This window comes from Trachemys scripta, chromosome 1, assembly GCF_013100865.1.
Source record: "Trachemys scripta elegans isolate TJP31775 chromosome 1, CAS_Tse_1.0, whole genome shotgun sequence".
Lineage (NCBI taxonomy): Eukaryota > Metazoa > Chordata > Testudines > Emydidae > Trachemys > Trachemys scripta.
The window spans coordinates 25,582,818-25,602,846 of record NC_048298.1 but is presented as its reverse complement, the minus strand read 5'-3'; the positions used below and the strand labels follow the sequence as shown (position 1 = coordinate 25,602,846).

The 20,029-nt window shown below is 41.4% G+C and overlaps 1 protein-coding gene across 4 annotated transcripts in view; it reads right to left on the bottom strand.

Annotated features, from left to right (window-relative positions):
• Window positions 1-20,029, bottom strand: part of KMT2E (lysine methyltransferase 2E (inactive)) — a 117,068-nt gene that overhangs the window by 19,851 nt on the left and 77,188 nt on the right. For 3 of the 4 annotated variants that reach the window (XM_034766242.1, XM_034766232.1, XM_034766248.1), the window contains 6 exons: window positions 18,045-18,209; window positions 16,671-16,979; window positions 4,133-4,387; window positions 3,748-3,892; window positions 2,594-2,847; window positions 1,447-1,503 (listed from right to left, as the gene is read on the bottom strand). In XM_034766242.1, the coding sequence (XP_034622133.1) occupies window positions 1,447-1,503; window positions 2,594-2,847; window positions 3,748-3,892; window positions 4,133-4,387; window positions 16,671-16,979; window positions 18,045-18,209 (1,185 nt within the window). The remainder of the gene's footprint in view (window positions 1-1,446; window positions 1,504-2,593; window positions 2,848-3,747; window positions 3,893-4,132; window positions 4,388-16,670; window positions 16,980-18,044; window positions 18,210-20,029) is intronic. The other variant, XM_034766258.1, reaches the window with a different exon arrangement.

The following is a 20,029-nucleotide window of genomic DNA, read 5'->3' as shown; positions in this document are numbered from 1 at the left end:
ATCTTGTATATCAGTTTTTTTCTTGTCTTTTACACATGAATCACAATTAGATGTTTAATTAGCCTACTTGATACCAGGGCTGGCTTTAGGGCGATTCAGACAATTCTCCGATTGAGCTGCTGCCGAAGATAGTGGCGGGACTTTGGCGGCAGCTCCTTCGAATCGGGCCCCGCGGTGCCTAAAGCCAGCCCTGCTTGATACTTTAGGTGTTTTCTTATTTTGTGCTTCGTTAAATGTTTAATATATTAATTAATTTCATTCCATAATGTATTTATTTAATTTAAATATATAATTCAAAATAACAAATTTTACATCTTATATTTAGGCTCACAATTTGTTTAATACTGATGCTGTAACTGGAAGAAAAAAAAAGTTGAAGCAACGCCACAACTTATGCATAGTGGGTTCTAATGTGTTATCAATAGGATAAAAAGTAGTGTCATAAACCCCAGCCATCCCTTTCTAGGGAGGCCACCGATTGTTCTGCCCTGGGGCCTGGAATTGCTTTTGGTGGGCTTGCCTACTACCACTGACATTCTAAACGTTTTCAGGAGAGAAATGCCTTTCTAGGCATCATAGAAGGCTAGTAAATTAAACCTTAAGTCAGACACATAATACCACCTTATGTGAAAACTATACAAGCCCTGTATCTAAAAATAATCAGTTAAAAATATGAAGTACTCATTTAAATGAGCTTTACAGTTCATATATTCAACGGACATGAAAATTCGACAACCATGTTAATTCTAACCTACAAGCTGTACTTAACAACAACATGCAGCAATGAATAATTTTTCCCACACATTCAGAGGTATATTTTAAGTCATTCTTAGGACTCCCATTAGAATACACAAGGTGAATTTCTCAAGAACTGCCTGCCTTTAGCTGAATGTGTAAGACATAACAGTATTAGAAGTATGTATAAATAACTTTTACTGATCATTTCTAGACATTTCAGTGCTTAGGGTTTGGGAATTTTTTTAATAGTAACACTGTAGTTAATTATTTCACCAACTTTAACTCTTAAATTTTGTTGCTGGTAATCTACAGAATAATGCACTGTTTATGATTGTCTTCTGGAAGAAATTTCATTTATGTATTCTCAAATGTATGGATCATGTTGCCTTCTAGTGCCTGTAGTCTACAGAGAATCTAAGCTCTAAGTGGGACAAAGAAAGGAAGAGCAAATGGAAGGGAAGTGGGAAAATAAATGAAGAAGGGGGAGCAGATAACAAGAAAGGGGAAGGGATACATAAAGAGAAAAATGGGGAATGTGTACTGCAGAAGTGGACAAACTGAGCTCAAAAAAAATTACTTGCCACATTTTCACCAGTTGACTAATTTTGGTTTGTTTACTATTAGTCTTGCAAAATGAGATTTTTCTGCTAATGAAGATGTACAGATGAATCAGCAGCCTTTTCTACAGTTTCTCACAAAGATTCTTACCTCTTGACTGTAAGCTCGCCTCTTAATTTCTGGGGAACTGTCAGGTGAGGAAATATTCTGCACAAATAAGAAAATTAGTAAGATTCAAGATCAATCTTAACATAGGGTGACAAAGAAATATGAGAAATAAGAATGAAACAACTTAAGTTTCCATTCTTCAAATTAATGTAAGAAGTGGTTCTGTTTCAATTTAATGGCATAAAAGCAACTGTTCAGTAACTCTTGTTGACAATAACCACAACATACGAAAGTTAACAGGCTATTAATTATATATTACAATGAAAAAGATAGAAAAGCACATCTCTGTTTCAATACTGTTGACCCTTCATTCTTTTCAGATTTTGAAAGTAAACTAATAATAGAAATAGAAATTAAGAAACAGAAATTAATGGAGATATCCCATCTCCTAGAACTGGAAGGGACCTTGAAAGGTCATCGAGTCCAGCCCCCTGCCTTCACTAGCAGGACCAAGTACTGATTTTGCCCCAGATCCCCAAGTGGCCCCCTCAAGGATTTAACTCACAACCCTGGGTTTAGCAGGTCTCCTAGATCTTGTTGGTAACAGTACAATTTTTAGGCCCTGATTTTGCAGTAAGATTTGTGCAAGTGGATGTGCCCAGAGAAGTTCCACTGAAGTCAATGGGGCTCAATATAGGCATAAGAATTCACCCAGATGGTTCTGATTGCTGAACCAGGGCCTTTAATAGTAACTTACAGTGTAGTCGTCATGAGCAATCTGAGGTTTATCTACATGGCACTGGTAAATCATGCCAGAGGGATGTGATTTATAAAGGTCTTATAAAGGTAATGTGTTGCACTCTAACTGCCCCTTGTAGACTCTGCTGGCACACTCTAAAAACCCGAACTAGGTACCTTTTAGAGTATGCCAGCAGGAACTACATGGGGCAGTCAGAGCACAACATGTTAGAGCAAAATCACACCCCTCTGGTGCACTTTGCTGTTGCATGTAAACAAGACCTTATGTTCCACGAATAGAAACCAAGTCTGATAATCTTGGTGCTTAAAGCAACTGGCTAATGAGTTTTAAATGCAAAACAAGACAGTAATCAGAAAATGTCTTATTTATAAAGATGTTGGGGGAAGGGGGAGAGAGAGTAAATATTCATGTTCATCTGAAAAATCTCACCTCAAAGTGCATGGCATTTCCATGTATACATGGAGTCACGGGGGTAACTGGTGAATATATGGGTTTATAACCATTCCTACAAGTTTCATCTTCTGCTTTTATCCTAGGAGGAGTAGCAAACAATGATGGGTCTGTGGCAGTGGTATCAGCATGAGTTGGCGTTGCATATGGAGAAGGAGTAGGTGTGGAGGTTTCTGAATAAGCAGAATCCAACAACTGATAGAATCTTCGTTTTTTTAGTGGTGTTGTTAGATCTATATGTTAAATAGAAAAAAGAAAGACTAGGAAACAATATTTTGCTGATCTGATAGTCATTCTTCCTCATTTTGTAAAGACTTGGGCATGCAATAAAGCTATAAATATAACACATTAAATCAGTCAGCCAGTCAAATTAAAGAAATGCCTCTCATGAAAAGTGTTAAACATGAAAAGTCAACTACAAACCTAACAAATTACTGAAGGCAGCACAGACTTTAAGAACTGAAATTTTCAATGTTAACTGAAATGATGGAAAAACAAATTACCAAAGATACAAAAACACATCAGTTATTACATCATGAAAATTCTTCAGCTCAAAAATGAAAACTATCAACATGTTTATAACATTTCACAGACTTCACATGCCAACGTTCCTTAGTTTCACCACATTTCTCATTTTATATTAAATAAATAATTTTAAGACTAGGTAATTTTTCTGTTAATTTTTTGTGCAAGCAACTCCCATTGAAATTAATTGGAATTTTGGATAATACAAGGACTGCAGGAATGGGTCTATAACCTGAAGAGTAAGTCTGAGCAGATCAATATGAAATACTTCCTCTAAACCATATTTTCTCTCAGTGAAACCCTTAAAATTCTAAAGATTAAAAGGTATCCATAGATATGTGTCAATTTACATTAGCTGGAATAACAAACTATAGTATACCACAATTATTTTCATCCCATATTTCAAGTGTTCTAATATGACAAGAACAAAGAAAAGAGTGAATAATACTCAATATTAAGGAGGATTTTCCTACACAGTCCACTAGAATATTTGTTGTTTATATGGGGCGTTTATAGTTTGAAAACCATGTTCCTCAGTAATTTAAAAAATATTAAGCCACTTCAAAAGATTAAGAAATTTTATAATATTTAGGTGTTAAAAACTTCACCTGGTAAGGAACAGCTGTCATTCAATAATAATGGACTTTTATTTTCACCATTGATCACAGGACTTCTAGATCTTTCTTGAGATGGAGAATTAAATCTATCTATCACTGTTGAGTTTTCTTCTTCCAAAGCTTGCTTCAACCAACGCTGTCATAAAAAGAAAGAACTTTCAAAAATTAGATGTAATTTCATTTCTAATTGAAACTAGTTCTGAACATGCTACAGATGGTAGAGCAGTTCCAAATACTTCAAGTTCCAACACAGGATTCATGCTTACAAACAAGAATTGAGATTAAATAAGAGGGAGTTGGGGAAAAAAAGAAAACCCACAGAAACAAGCAATTTGCCTTTCGTTTTAAAGCCAGGTTAAGTCAAAGGATTCATTACCTTCTTACAAGAGCCAGTAATGTTTTCCATGGGTTCTTTTCTCCTCCTTTTTTCTGAAAGGAATGGTGAAGTAAAACGAATATAGTGCTTAGGAGTAGAATATACATGTGGACTGTAAGTGAGACCTGGTAAAGAATTCAGTTGTGTAGCCAGAACTTCAGGGTCTGTAGTTATACGCAGAGGCCTTTCTGAAATGCTGTCTATAGGCTTTCCTGTCTTCTCATTCTTCTCACTTAACCATTCACTGACCAAGTGCTAGAGAAAAAGGGGAAAATGTCAATGCTTATAAAGTTATACATAAGAAATTGCAAAATGCTGCTTACAGAATGGTTTAGTATCTCAACCCTTCTGCATTTGATAAATCATATATGCTTTTTGGTTCATACAATATATGGATATCTAGTTTTCTGGACTATAAACTTACAAAACTTTAACATCCAACATATAGATCAGCTTGCATTTTCTCATTGATAATTTTCTTCACTCCCCCTAAAATTCTAGCGAGCTTGTATGTTTCTTACCATCCTTGAGATGGTTCTTTTTTTTTTTATAAGCCACATTATCAGTTCATGTTGGAGTGTCTTTTTTACATGTTAAAGTGTTGGGTGTGGTTTGCTTTTTCAGCAGATTATGTTAATAGTATATAAAGCTTCATTAATTTATCATCCAGCAAACAGCCTGGAGTGAGACTAAATCACATTGTTATTTTAGGCTAACCATAAAGCTGTCTTTCTACTGATGGTAAGGCAACTCACATCTTTTCATGTGCTGTGTATTTATACCTGCCTATATTATTTTCCACTCCATGCATCTGATGAAGTGGGTTTTAGCTTATGCCCAAATAAACTTGTTAGTCTCTAAGGTGCCACAAGGACTCCTCGTTGTTTTTGCTGATACAGACTAACACAGCTACCACTCTGAAACCTATCTACTGATGGTAACTTCAAATGTTCAATTTACATTTCATCAACATTTGGAAATTGGTTCTTCATTTACTCTATTATCCTCCCATCCCATCTAACACCACTGAGTTTGTATTCAATTACAACATCAGCACAATTACATACATGTGCAAACTCATGAGGCCACCTAAAAGGCCAAAGATTATCATAATAAAATGCATAGTTTTGGTAACTGGTGAAATAATTCAATACAAAAAGATCTAGATGTTAAATACTGCTAAACTAACAGTGGAATTATTTACATGATTTTGAACTAGGACCATGGTGCTGGTTCTTTCATTAATATTCTTGAATAATTTTATGCCAGATACTTCGTTAAATTCAAATTGCACTTTTTCCCCCCCTGTTTGTACAGCATCTGGTATAATGAGGTCATGGTCCATGACTGGGGCCCATAGGCACAACAATAATATAAATAATAGTATCTGCTGTGAAGTAGTATAGGTTGAATGTTCCTAGGACCGTACATATTTTGATTCCAGAGTATATTTCAAAACTAACCCCTGGTACTCTAAGCCACTAAGCATGGGAAAATGCTTTTATTTAAATCAATATAATACTTTAACGTGTACGGATCTTCATTATCAGATTTCGTTAGTATCCTGTCTTCAGCTTAATTTATTTTCACTGTTCTGCTTTGAATATATTCCTCTCCTCCCAACCCCCCCTCCCCCAACAAAATATACTCAAAAAGTCAAAATATACCACTAATGGCACTTTCTCCAAAGTGGCTTCTCCACATATATAGAACTGCAAAAGACACTAAGTCCTACAAGGGGATTTAGCTCCAATCACAGGAAACAGGAAGCAAGAAGGCTGAATTCCAATATATACATCACTCTTTTCAATAACTTCCAAAAGTTGCATTTTGTACTCCAACCTGTATCTCTAAGTCTGTACAGTGGTAAACCATAGTAAAGAAAGCTATGGCAAAAATATGGCAAAATCTCTTTACTTCAAAATACTGCTTGAAAGCAGTATCTGCAGAGGCTGTTGCACCAAGCTTGAAATGAATTAGTGAAAAAGTATTGATAGAGCTGGTTGGAAAATTATCCCACCCCCAAAAACCTGACAAAACCAAACTTTCACTTTGCCAAAAAAAAATTTGTCAGAAAGTCAATACTTGAAAAAATATGTTTAAACATGTCCATTTAATTGAAAAGTCATTTTTAAATTATAAAAAAAAAAAAAAAAAAAAAATCGACAAAATTTTCAACTCACTTTAATCACTGGGTGGGGCCCAACAACTAATCAGAATGCTTAAGTATATACTTGCAATAAAAGCTGTTTTCAAAAAAGAACTAGATAAATTCATACAGGATAGGTCCATCAATGGTTATTAGCCAGGATGGGTAGGGATGGTGTCCCAAGCCTCTGTTTGTCAGAAGCTGGGAATGGGCGACAGGGATGGATCACATGATGATTACCTGTTCTGTTCATTCCCTCTGGGGCAAGTGGCATTCACCAGTATCAGAAGACAAGATACTGGGCTAGATGGACCTTTGGTCTGACCTAGTATGGCCATTCTTATGTTCAGTCAAGTAGGAGTTTTGGTTCTCACTCCCCAGTAAGGGCTGGTCCACACTAAGCCCCCAGTTCGAACTAAGATACGCAACTTCAGCTACGTGAATAACGTAGCTGAAGTCGAAGTATCTTAGTTCAAACTTAAAGGTGTTTACCGCAAGTCCACACGTGGCAGGCAGGCTCCCCCGTCGACTCCGCCTACTCCTCTCGCAGAGCAGGATTAACAGAGTCGACAGCGAGCACTTCCGGGATTGATTTATCGCGTCTAGACAAGGCGCAATAAATCGATCCCAGAAGATCGATTGCTTACCATCGAACCAGCGGGTAAGTATAGACGTACCCTAAGGTACAATATGTCATTGTTATAGCCCTCAGTGGGCTATGCCTAAACTACACTTTTTCACCTAAAATTTTCTACTGCTACTTATACACCAGAACTGTTGAAATGGGGTGAAATGCTGGTGTGGACCACCCACCAGCATTTTAGCTATCATGTCATTTAGACTTACACAAAAATGCCTTTTTTAATAAAATCAAGTCTCTGATCCCCCAAGAATCAACTCACCTATTTTAATCATGATTTAAATCAGCAAGTAGAAAACCTTAATTTAAATAACTGATTTTAATCTTGTTTTGCATTTGTAATTTGTTATTTTGCTAAAGAAAGGTTCCTTCTCATCGGATGGGATAACCACTAAAACATGTTGCTTTGCAAACAAATATAGATGTTGCACTAAATATGGTATTCCTTTTTGCTAACCAAGATATACTATATCTACATGTGTTTATATAATCAGTTACATAATTTAACATGCATTATTCAGATTCTTAATATTTACATATTTTTATATTGGAACATGAAAAATGGCACATTTCTTATTTACTAGATGATAATCTTTTACTCAGGATTTATGTCAAACTGCATCGGACAGAAACTGGAATTCAATTAAAAGTGTACAAAACAGCATTTAAAAATTGTTTTTATTAGTTGAAAATTCCTTAAATGTACTAAAAAAACAATGAGGAGTCCAGTGCACCTTAAAGACTAACAGATTTATTTACCCATGAAAGCTTATGCCCAAATAAATCTATTGGTCTTTAAGATACCACTGAACTCCTCGTTGTTTTTGTGGATACAGATTAACAGGACTACCTCCTGATACTTAAATGTACTGAATACATTAGAAAAAAATTCTAATTACAAAACAAGTTTTGATGAATTAACTAATTTATTAAACCACAGGAGCATTAACTGTCTCTGGTCACCACTGGGGTGCCCACTGGGGCACATTTGAAAATCCTACATGGCACCTATCTGCTGCATCTTTAGCCACCTAAGTAGCTTTGAAAATTTGGACCCAAGTTCTTCAAATTTTAGAATTAGTAGATCTTATCTTCTCCCACGTGGTTTTTATTCACTTATTAGAAAAGGAAAATAAGCGTTCCTGCTTTTTAAACTTTGAATGAACTACTCCATCCACATGAAGAAAATATTCGTTCTTCATCTGTTAGCTAAACTGAAACCAAAAGTAATTAGGGCAAAAACCTTCTTTGAACAACAGAAATTGAAAGTACTTACATTTGGAAAAATGTAAATACCCAGCATTATCTCCATTATAAAGACTGAAAAGAGAAGTACTTAATGCATTACAGGACACGGCAACATATTTATAATGCTTGAGTTGACCTCAAAAGTTAAAGATGTGTTTTCTCCCTAATTTATATAATTTTTAAAAAGTACCCTTTAACTCACTAAAATTTGAGGAGGGCTCATTTTTGCGGCATATTTTTTATTTAAAGGATTTTAGCAAATTATACTACATTTAGGGTTTACCATAGGTTGTCTATTTTAAATTTATTTTAAACAGTTATTTTTTAAAACAGGTAAGTATTTAATTTAAATAAAAACACAATTTAAATAAGAAAAATCCAAAATTTGTATCCACCCTTCCCATAATGAGACAGTAAAGGAGTTTGAGAAAGGACATCTAGAATATTATGGAGTGGCAAATGGAGGCTCTAGTTTCAGTCATTGAATTTTCTTAAGACTTCTCAGGTGTCTTTTTACTCCATTAAGCTTTGGGTCACAAACAGAGAAGATAACAAATAGCTTCTAGCTTTCCCTCACAATAGGAGCTAAAAAGTGATTTAAAAGGTAGGCATCTAAGGTAAGCAGAGCAAAAATATTCCTAGGGGTTTAGGATATACCACTTCGTTGCTATGGTTTGGTTTGGTGATGTGTGGAAGGATAAAAAGATACCTTATTAAATAATGCAAGTTAACTGAATTTTTGCAGTTGTTTACTAATGGTGTCAAAATACTGAAACTAGTCTAGCATTATTTTCTTCCACATTTATATTATAAATAGAGCTCTTCGTTTTCAGTTTTTTATTTTATTTAATTTTTCACAGGAATTTATCAGTCTTTATTACCACAACAACAAAAAACGGTGAAAATCAGTGCAAAAACTATTAATAATTATTCTGCATAAATATTGGAGTTTATTTTGGTGGACGGAAAGACATGGGGGAAAAAAGTATTCAGTAGATTAATGCTTTGAATTCCGTTCATTGATGTGGTCTGCTGCAAAACTAAAACAGAACTCAAAACATAATGCCACCTCTGAGTTTAAGAAAACAATACATCTCTAATCCCCAAATAAAACTTTTCATTTGAATAAACAGTTTACTGTTGTAGACTTCCAACTATTAGCCTATAAATATTTGCATTTAATAATTGGGCCACACCATTTGCAGCGCATAAACTCAACTTCATCCTTTTCTCCCTTAAAAAAAACAAAACACTTTCGAATACTTCCTTGTTCTCAAATGTATTCGGATTCAGATTTTCGTTTTCTTTCCATTTTAGTGTGTCAAATCTTTAAACTGTTATCTGCTAACAGCTTGAAATGTATATGTGGTGGGTGTGAGATTCATCAGTACATTCAGAGGCCCATGCACTTCAGAGCTTGGGTGCGTGCCTGTTTGTTTATGGTATGTATCTTCTAGATTAATGGATAGCCTTATTTCAACAGGCAGCTTTGCATATATATACACAGACTAATGTATTACTGTAATACATATATCTCAACGTATTGTATTTTCCTAATAAAACAAGTTATTTTTATATATTTGAATGATACAAAAGTAGGGTGAAAATCCGAAAAAAACTGAACACTTTCTGTAAAACCCGGGAATTTTTCAGTAAAGATTGGTTTAAACTGAAAACGAAGGGGCTTAATTATAAAGAATATTTTCTTTAAATTTTGAATATGCTGCACAAGTTGTTTAGAGAATTCTTATCTTTCACAGTGCAAGATATTTTGAAAGCTATTTTAATTAGTGCTGTAGGATATCTTTACAGGTTATACGCAACATGCTTATATAAAAATGGAAGTTCCTTTGAACAGTATTCCTAATATTTTCAAGTGTTTAATTTTTCTTGAGATCTTTTAAATTTAGCCAACTTGAAAGCCAGCCTTCTCAGCAAAAGAGAACAACAAAAAAACAACCAATAAATCAAAACATCCCGGCACAAACAGTTAAAGTTAAAAACAAGTTAAATCTTATAACAAAGTAGAACATAAAATAAGTCTTCTTTTTATTTATTAAACTTTGATTGCTTGACTTTGCAATCTAAGTCATTTTCTTTTAACAGATTTCTTATATGTAATATTTAGATGCATGTGCAAAGAAATGTGGTTAGCAAACATGAACTCCAGAATTATTCTGGAAAATGTACTTCAGAAATTTTGTAAATGCAAAGAAAAAATGGTTACCTACCTTTCATAAGATGTGTTCTCATGATGTGTTGCTCATGTCCATTCCATTCAAGGTGTGCATGCACCCACGTGCACAGTAGTCAGAGATTTTTGCCTTAGCGGTATCCGCAGGGTCAGCAGCGGCGCCCCCTTGAGTGCCGCGCTCATGCGTTGGAATATCAGGCATCTCCGACTCTACGCCCTCTTGGTTCCTTCTTACCAGCGACTCCAACAGAGGGGCAAGAGGGCAGATAATCGAATGGACATGAGCAACACATCTCGAAGAACAATTACAAAAGGTAGGTAACCATTTTTTCTTCTTCGAGTGCTTGCTCATGTCAATTCCATTCTAAGTGACTCACAAGCAGTGTCAATGGAGGTGGGCTTGGAATTCACAGTTTGGCAGCTTGCAGCACTGTTCTGCTGAAGCCAGCATCATCCCAGGTCTGCTGGGTCAGCACATAATGGGATGTAAACGTGTGGACAGACGACCAGGTAGCAGCTCTACAGATCTCTTGGATCAGCACCCGAGCCAAGAAGACCACTGATGACTCTTGCGCTCTAGTAGAGTGCGCCTTGACTATCATCAGTGGAAGCACACTCGGGAACTCGTATTAGTATCGGATGCAGGCTGTGATCCAGGACTAAATCCTCTGAGCAGACACTGGACGACCTTTCTTCCTGTCTGCCACAGCAACGAACAGTTGCGTTGACTTATGGAAAGACCGTGTCCTGTCGATATAAAAGGCCAGCGCCCTCCAGACATCCAGGGCGTATAACCTGCACGCCTCTTTAGAACTATGGGGCTTCGGAAAGATGACCGATAAGAAAATGTCCTTGCTGGTATGAAACCGGGAAACTATCTTGAGCAGGAATGCTGGCTGCGGCTGCAACTGGACCTTATCCTTGTAGAACACCATATAGAGCGGCTCTGACATAAGCACCCTGAGTTCAGACACTCTGCGGGTGGATGTAATTGCCATCAGGAATGCCACCTTTCAGGAGAGAAGGAGAAGAGAACAGGAAGCCAGAGGCTCACATGGGGGTCCCATGAGCCTCGACAGCACAAGGTTCAAATCCCAGGGAGGCACCAGATCCCAGACGTGAAGGTAAAGACGCTCCAGACCTTTCAGAAATCGGGCCTTCAGGTCATGAGCGAAGATTGACCTGCCTTGGGATGGAGGCTGGAAAGCCGAAATAGCAACCAGGTGGACCCTGACTGACAACAGTGACAAGCACTGGCGCTTGAGGTGCAGGAGACAGTCCAGGATCACCTGCAGGAAGGCCTGTTCGACCCAGACACACTGATCCAAGGCCCAGAACATAAACCTTTTCCACTTTGCCTGATAGGTCGCTCTGGTGGAGGGCTTTCTGCTACCTAATAAGATCAGTTGCATTTGGGTCGAGTATGCCCACTCATCTGCAGTTAGCCACGCATCAGCCACACTGTCAAGTACAGCGCCTCCAGGTTCTGGTGCAGGAGACTGCTGGGATACTAAGACAGCAGGTCCGGCCAGAGAGGGAGTTGCAGCGGCTCAGCTACTGAAAGGTCTAGCAGCATGCCGATCCAGTGCTGGCGACGCCACTCAGGAGCTATCAGGATAACCCTCGCCCTGTCCCGCTTGATTTTCACTAGGGTCTGGTCTATACTACCCGCCTGAATCGGCGGGTAGAAATCGACCTCTCGGGGATCGATTTATCGCGTCCAATCGATCCCCGAATTGGCGCTCTAACTCCACCAGCGGAGGTGGTAGTAAGCGCCGCCGACAAAAAGCCGCAGAAGTCGATTTTGCCGCCGTCCTCACAGCGGGGTAAGTCGGCTGTGATACGTCGAATTCAGCTACGCTATTCACGTAGCTGAATTTGCGTATCTTAAATCGACTCCCCCCTGTAGTGTAGATGTACCCTAGGACTCTGTGGATCAACGACACTGGTGGGAAGGCGTACATCAGGGCCCCGACCACAGAAGTAGGAAAGCATCTGACAGGGAACCACCCCCTTGAGCGAACAGAACACATGGTGTTTTCTGTTCTGGCAGGAGGCGAACAAATCCACCTGGGGAGTTCCCCACTTTCAGAAGATCACACTGGCTGCCTCCAGATGGAGTGACCACTTGTAGCGAGAGGAGAAGGTTCTGCCAAGGTGATATGCTAGCACATTCTTGGTGCCAGGCAGGTGCGCGGCTACCAGATGAATGGCATGCCGCACACAGAAGTGCCAAAGGTTGAGAGCTTTTTGGCAGAGGGCTGATGACCTGGCTCCGCCCTGTCTGTTGATGTACTACATCACGGCGGTACTGTCCGTGAGGACTTGCACGACCTTGCCCCTCAGGTGGGGCAAGAAGGCCTGGCAGGCTAGGCGAACCGCTCTGAGCTCCCTGACGATGTGGAGGGCCAGATTGTCCCACACCCATCAGCCCTGGGTGCTGAGCTCACCCAGGTGGGCTCTCCAGCCCCGGTCTGAAGCATCAGAGACCTGGGTCAACAACGGGGACAGGGTCACAAAAGGGACTCCCTGCAACATCGACCCAGCGTCCAAGCAACAATCCAGGGACGACAGGATTTGATCTGGCACCCTGACCACCCAGTCTAGATCGTGTCTGTTAGGGGTGTAGACTGACAACAGACATGCTTGCAGAGGATGGAGGTGGAGCCGAGCAAGACTGACCACATGGATACCAGCAGCCATGTGGCCTAACAACCGCAGACAGGTGTGAGCTGTGGTGAGTGGGCAGCTCCTCACATGGGATATCAGATCAGACATGGCCTGAAAACGCGTCTCCGGGAGGAAGGTTCTGGGCTTCCATGGAGTCAAGAACCACTCCAATGAACTCTATGAATTGGACCGGCCTTAAGGTGGATTTTTCTCGTTTATCAACAGGCCCAGGTCGTGGCAACTGAACGCACCAGTTCGAGGCGTCTCTGCACTTGGTTCCGGGACCTGCCTATGATGAGCCAGTTGTCGACATATGGGAAGACCTGGACCCCTCGACGTCTGAGGTAAGCGGCCAACAGCCCCACATATTTGGTAAAATCTCTTGTGGCTGATGAGACACCAAAGGGGAGCACTGTAAATTGGAAATGGCGTTCACCCACTATAAACCGGAGGAAACACCCGTGACCTTGGAATATGGAGATGTGGAAATAGATGTCCTTCAAGTCGAGGGCAGCGTATCCGTCTCCCAGTTCCAGGGAGGGGATCATGGAGGCCAGGGAGACCCTGCAGAACCTCAACTTTTGAAAGCCTTGTTGAGGTGTCACAGCTCCAGAAGGTCTCACAGTTACACCGAAAATTACAGGGTGTAACCGTGAGACACTACGTACAGCACCCAACGGTGCGAGGTGACTTGGGACCAGGCCAAACGGAAGGAATGCAGGCGCTTGAGGAAAGAGCGGGATGGATCCTGGACGGTGACTGGGGCATCGCTCTCGACCACACCATCAAAACGAGCACATCCGGCCCCCGCAGTGTTTTGCCAGACCAGGCTGCACAGGTGAGCGGGAGAAAGAGGGGTGACAGCGGCTGAAACCAGCATCTCTGTCCCTTCTTCTTCCAGGCCCCTGGCAAGACTGCCAAGGCTTAGGCGACAGGGGTGGCCAGAACCGCTTCCTCGCAGACTGCGGTGTGTGCATTCCCAGCAAGCGAAGGTGGCCCTGGTGTCCTTCAGCCCATGCAGCCTTGCATCAATCTGATCTGAAAAGAGACTGTTCACATCAAACGGGAGGTCTTGGATGGAGGTTTGCATTTCCTGGAAGAGACCTGCAGTCTGAAGCCAGGAGATGTGCCTAATCACCACTGCCAACGCAACCACCCTGGCTGCCGAGTCCACCGCATCCCACGCCAACTGGAGGGAGCACCTGGCAGCCGCAGTGCCCTCCACCACCAGGGTGCTAAATTCTTGGGTCAACTCCTGTGGAAGGGACTCTTTGAACTTATGAAGGGAGTCCCAGAAGTTAAATTTGTAACAGCCCCAGAGGGCCTGATGGTTCACCACCCAGAACCGCAAACTGGCCATCGAATAAATCTTTCTCCCAAACAGATCCAACTGTTTGGCCTCTTTATTTTTGGGAGTCAAACTCGTATGCCCCTGTTTGTCTCTTTCATTGGCCACAGAGACCACCAGCGAGCCTAGGGAGGGTGGGTACAGAGGTACTCGAACCCCTTGGCTGGGACAAAATGCTTTTCAGCCCTCTTTGAAGTGGGAGGGAGGAAGGACAGAGTTTACCAGAGACCCTTGGCAATCTTAAGGACACCGTCATGCACCAGTAGGTCAAGACGGGTAGGGGTGGAGGCTGACAGGACGTTAAAGGCGTCCATCTGCTCAGCCGTTTCCTCTGCCTCCAGGCCCAAGTTCTTGGCCACCCGACGCAGCAGGGCCTGATGTTCTTTGAAATCGTCTGGTGGGCTTGCCCTCAAGGGTCCACAACCGCCTCATCCAAGGATCAGGAGGATGATTGCAGTGCCAGGGGAGGTTCCGGGTCATCTTCCCCCGTGGGGGAAGGAGGCTTAGGGGTGGGCACTATTCCCTCTGCTCCAACCAATGCACGTGCCATCAGTGGCACCAGCTGCTGCTCTGAGGTGGTGGCCAATGAGTGGTAGAAGGGGGCATCGCCATAACCGGCATTCCCCATGTGCCCCAATAAGGCCACTCCACCTGCCACTGGCCATGCTGCTAAGTTGGTGCAGTCAATGTTGATGCAGCCTCAAGTGCCTATTTGCGCTGGTGCAGCCTAGGTGAGGGGCTGAACTGGGCTTCTGTGCCAGAGGAATCCCCTTCTAGTGACCACGGTGGGACTGTTGACAGGGACCAGTGTCCGCAGCGAGATGATGGGTGCCGGTATCAAGGGGACCGGTGCTGGGGAAACTGGAGACACAATGGGGAGAACTTCCATAATTCGGACAACCAGGACCTGCACATATAAGATTATCTGCAGGAGGGTGAGTGGCATCGGTAATACAGCGACTGGCATCTTGCTCTAGACAATCCACGTTGGTGACTGAGGAGCCCCACAGCGTCCAGGCTGCGGTTCTGGTGACCTGCAGCATGGAGGTGGAGAGCACTGCTTCGTCTCGGGGGATTGGCGGCACTCCACTGCCCCGAGGAGTCTTAGCGGCTGGCTTGCCCTCGTGGGGAGCCTTTGCCAGTTCCTGGGGCACATGCTGCGTTGGCGGCATAGGCTTATGTTCTCTTGGCGCCAGGAGAGCCTGTGAAGGCGTCAGTGCTGCCAGGGTTTTGTTACCCAGGCCACTCCCGGGAGTTGGTGGTGGACATTTCACGGGACTAAGAGCCCCAGCTGGAGGGGTGTGAGCATGCGGCTCCAGAGTGGCTGGGCAGCCTGAAGCAGGTCCTTTGTCTGATGGCCCATGGTCCTTTTTACTCAGTGCCAGGGTTTTAGACTTCTTTTGGGGGAATTGGGAATGGTGCCAGGCAGAGCCTGGTGCTGAGAGTGCACTGCGCACTGAGGCCAACGTACTCAGCAAATCCTGGTGGGGCTGCACGGAGGCCAGATGGACTCCATAAGGAGAGCCCGAAGTCGAACATCCCGCTCCTTCTGTGTGTGGGGCCGAAAGTTCTTACAAATTTGGCACTTGTCTCTAATGTGTGACTCCCCTAAGCACTTGAGGCAGCTGCTATGGGGAGTCACTTAGAGGCATAGGCCTGTGGCAGTCCGCACAGGGCTTAAACCCGGGAGACTGGGGCATACCCCGCCTGGAGTGAAGTCCCCGCTGGGACCTTAACTGCTAACTATTAACTACATTTAACTACTTAACACTAACTACTATGAACAAAACTATTTACATGGCCCTATGGCTCCAAGACAATAGACGAAAACTGCTATCCCTTGCAATGCAAGGGAAGGCGCTCCCACTAACCACTACAGGCAATAAGAAGGAATTAAGAGGGTGTAGCGTCGGCGTCACCTGATATACAGACGCATGAGTGCAGAACTTGAGGGGGTGCCACTGCCGACCCTATGGATACTGCTAAGGCAAAAATCTCCGATGACTGTGCATGTGGGCACATGCACTCCTAGAACGGAAATGACATGAGCAAGCATTCGAAGAAGAATGTATTTTATCAGCTGTAGGCAAATTGTTGTAGAATTCCATTAATTATTTTAGTCCCTTAGATTACCAACAGTGACATGCCAAAAATCTATAATGACGTTCATGTCAGTGAAGTCAAGGAGTTAATAGCATGGTATAGTATGTATCTTTATAGAAAGTTTTTTTATTTTTTATTTTTCCTTAGTGTTCCTCTTTTTATAGATGTTTTTATAGACAGACATACCTTCTTTGTTTTAGGATACTTAGCAGGGCATTTATTAAGTGCTGGAGCTTCTGTTTCAGTAACTATTTCTGCAATAGTAGTTTCTGTTTCAGGCTCAGCTGCAAGTGCAGTGTTCTCAGCTTCATTCTGTTGTGAAGCAACTTCCACATCTGGAGAAGATGGCTGGATATCTGAACACGTGCTGACAGTTCTGTGTCGTCTACGCTGCTGTCCAATATGTGTTCTGCTCCGAGAGAAGCTTTTTCTTTGTTTAGCTCTATTAACTTTGGCAGGGGTTGGCTTGGTGGCAGTTTCCTCTTTTGCTGATTCCTGGTGCAAGATATAGCAGCTAAAGTAGTTACATACATGACTAAAAATAAAACAAGATTGATTTCCCTCATTCTTAGAGGTTTAAAAGACTAACACAGTTTCTGGCTTTAAAATGGAAATATTTAATGCCAATACCCTCTCAAGACACAAACATGTGCATGGGGATTCCTGTATGTTTATATGAAATATCAGGCACTGTCGAACAGGAATCTGGAGTGGAAAAACAACTGGTCTAATTGACTTGGTAATTCCTCTGCTGAACTTTGATAGTTTCTAACTACATTGGTCTATAGTGAATCTATTTATCTCATAAATCTCTTTCAGGGCAAGGACCTTGTTCCCTTGTTTGTCTGCAATGCCCCAGCACACCCTTGGTGCTACATAAATAATGCTCTTAAATATGTTAACTGTGAATATTTTGGACTTTTCCTTTTCTCTGTTACAGTATCTGCATAGTAAAGAAAGGCAAAATGTTTAATACAGAGAATGCAGTACTATCCAGCAAGGAAAGTATTTCCCACTGGTGATTAATGCTTTTTAATCATGGCTGTTACAAACAGCACAGTTATAATTTATTGAATTTTTATTTTACATATACCTGACAAAAGTTATTACTTAAAATCTAAGCAATTACAATGGCATGCATAATATTTAATATATTTATAGTACTTTCTCTTTGAAGATCACCACGTGTATCAGACATAACAAACTAAGCCATACAAAACTCTTGGAGTTAGGATTAGAGTGCAGTCTGACTCCGTCTTGAACTCTAAATACTAGCCAATGCAGTCTCCATGTAACCCTTGTGTGTATATAAAACTCTCTTAATTTAACTGCTGTTCTTCAACTTCGGTTATACTAATTTATCTATTCTTGAAAGATTAAAAAATATACCATGTCATGTCAAAACTCTGTTCAAATTTTAGTAACATTTGAAGTCAAATCCAAAAAACAAAATATGGAATTAAGATTTCAAAAGTTTTAGACTAAAAATGTATTTTGAATTCCAAATTTAATTTTTAAGAAGGTAATATTTAATACTTGTTTTAAGTTACAGATAGCTACCTGAATAAACTCTGTGTCACTGATAATCTGTGCTTCCTTGCATTCTGATTTAACCTCCGTTTTAGCTGTGCTGATTCTTTCCAAAGCCTGTTCTCTTCTTTTTTCTCTTTTTTCTAGTCTGGCAAAAGCTTGCAGAATAGCTTCCATTTTTCGTTCTTCTCTTGTCTGAAGGATATAATAAGGATTTATCAGATATCAAACATCAGTTTCATATACAAAATGCACACGTTTTGATTTTTAAAAGGTGCTTTAAAAAACCCATACAATGATATACATAATGTGTTCATGTGCAGGTCAGATTCAGCCAAAGCTCAGAGACAATGACTGTTAGTATCATGAGAATTCTTACCAGCCCCATCACACGCATAAAGTAGGGTTTCTGGTTTTGGACTAGAACCAATAGCATACTAAAAATAAGCATTTACCAGTAATCAGTTACACTAGAAATGTAAAAAAATAGCCCTCTGGCTGTTATTTGTATGTTGCTCCATGTCAATTTCTCAATGGAAATACTGCAAAACTGATGGCCAGAGGAAAATAAACATTACTTATCAGGAACAATACAAATAAGTTTTTCAACATTACATATGCCAAAGCAGTATTTTATTTTTATTTTTAATTTAAAATAATATATATGTCAAAATAGGTTCCCCTGGGTTAATATACCAACATTTCCTACAGAGAAACTAGATTTTCAGTATGAATGCATTAGTAATTCAGGTCTTGATCCTTGTGCATGGACAGACCTCTTGCACCCACAGAGAGCTCCATTTATGTAAATGCACAAGTTACAGGATCAGATGCTTCGATTAAAAGCTCTGAGTCAGGGACCTGTCTTTTCGTTTTCTGTGAAGGGCCATACATACCTATGGCAAGGTATTTTTATTACTACTAACATTAATCTTGCTCCAGTAAAAACTGGGCACAATAGAGAAATACATTTTATGTTAAAGAAAGGGGACACTTACAAATAACTATGCTGCTCCTAATAGTGAAACAAAGGGGCAAAATAAAGCTCCAGCTCTGCACCTGTTTTACTAAGACAGTAACTCCTCGCTTCACGTTGTAGTTATGCCCCTGAAAAAATGCTACTTTAAACAAAACGATATTAAGCAATTCCAATTTCCCCATAAGAATTCATGTAAATGTGTGTGTGTATGGGGGGGGGGGGGGGGGTTAGGTTAGGATCCAGGGAAATTTTTTTGCCAGACAAAAGACTACATATACATACACAAACACACACATTAAATGGAGATATACCTATCTCATAGAACTGGAAGGGACCTTAAAAGGTGATTGAGTCCAGTCCCCTGCCTTCACAGCAGAACCAAGTACTGTCCCTGACAGATTTTTGCCCCTCATCCCTAAATGGCCCGCTCAAGTATTAAACTCACAACGCTGGGTTTAGCAGGCCAATATTCAAACCACTGAGCTAACCCTCCCACAGTATTCGTTTTAAACAAACAATTTAATACTGTACACAGCAATTTTGATTGTGAAGCTTGGTTGAGGTGGTGGAGTCAGAGGGTGGGATATTTCCCAGGAAATGCCTTCCTGCTAAATGATGAACTAGCACTCGGCTGAGCCCTGAAGGGTTAACACATTGTTAATGTAGCCTCACACTCTACAAGGCAGCACAAATGGAGGGAGGAGACACAGCATGGCAGACTCTCTGTGTGTGTGCAAGCTCCCTCCTGAGCCCTGTCATGTCCCCCCGCTCTGTGGAGATGGGGTAAAGGAACGGAGGGGAGTGGGACACCCTGACATTAGCACCTCTTCCCCACCCCCCACAGCAAGCAGGAGGATCCCGGGAGCAGCTCCAAGGCAAAGGGCAGGAGCAGTACAGGGCAGTGGGGGGAGGGACAGCTGAACTGACCGGTAATTGACAGCCTGCTGGGCGGCTGCCGCACAGGGAACTTAGGGGAGTGGGGAGCTGATATGGGGGCTGCTGGTCCACCCTGGTTCCAAGTCCCCACCAGCTAGCT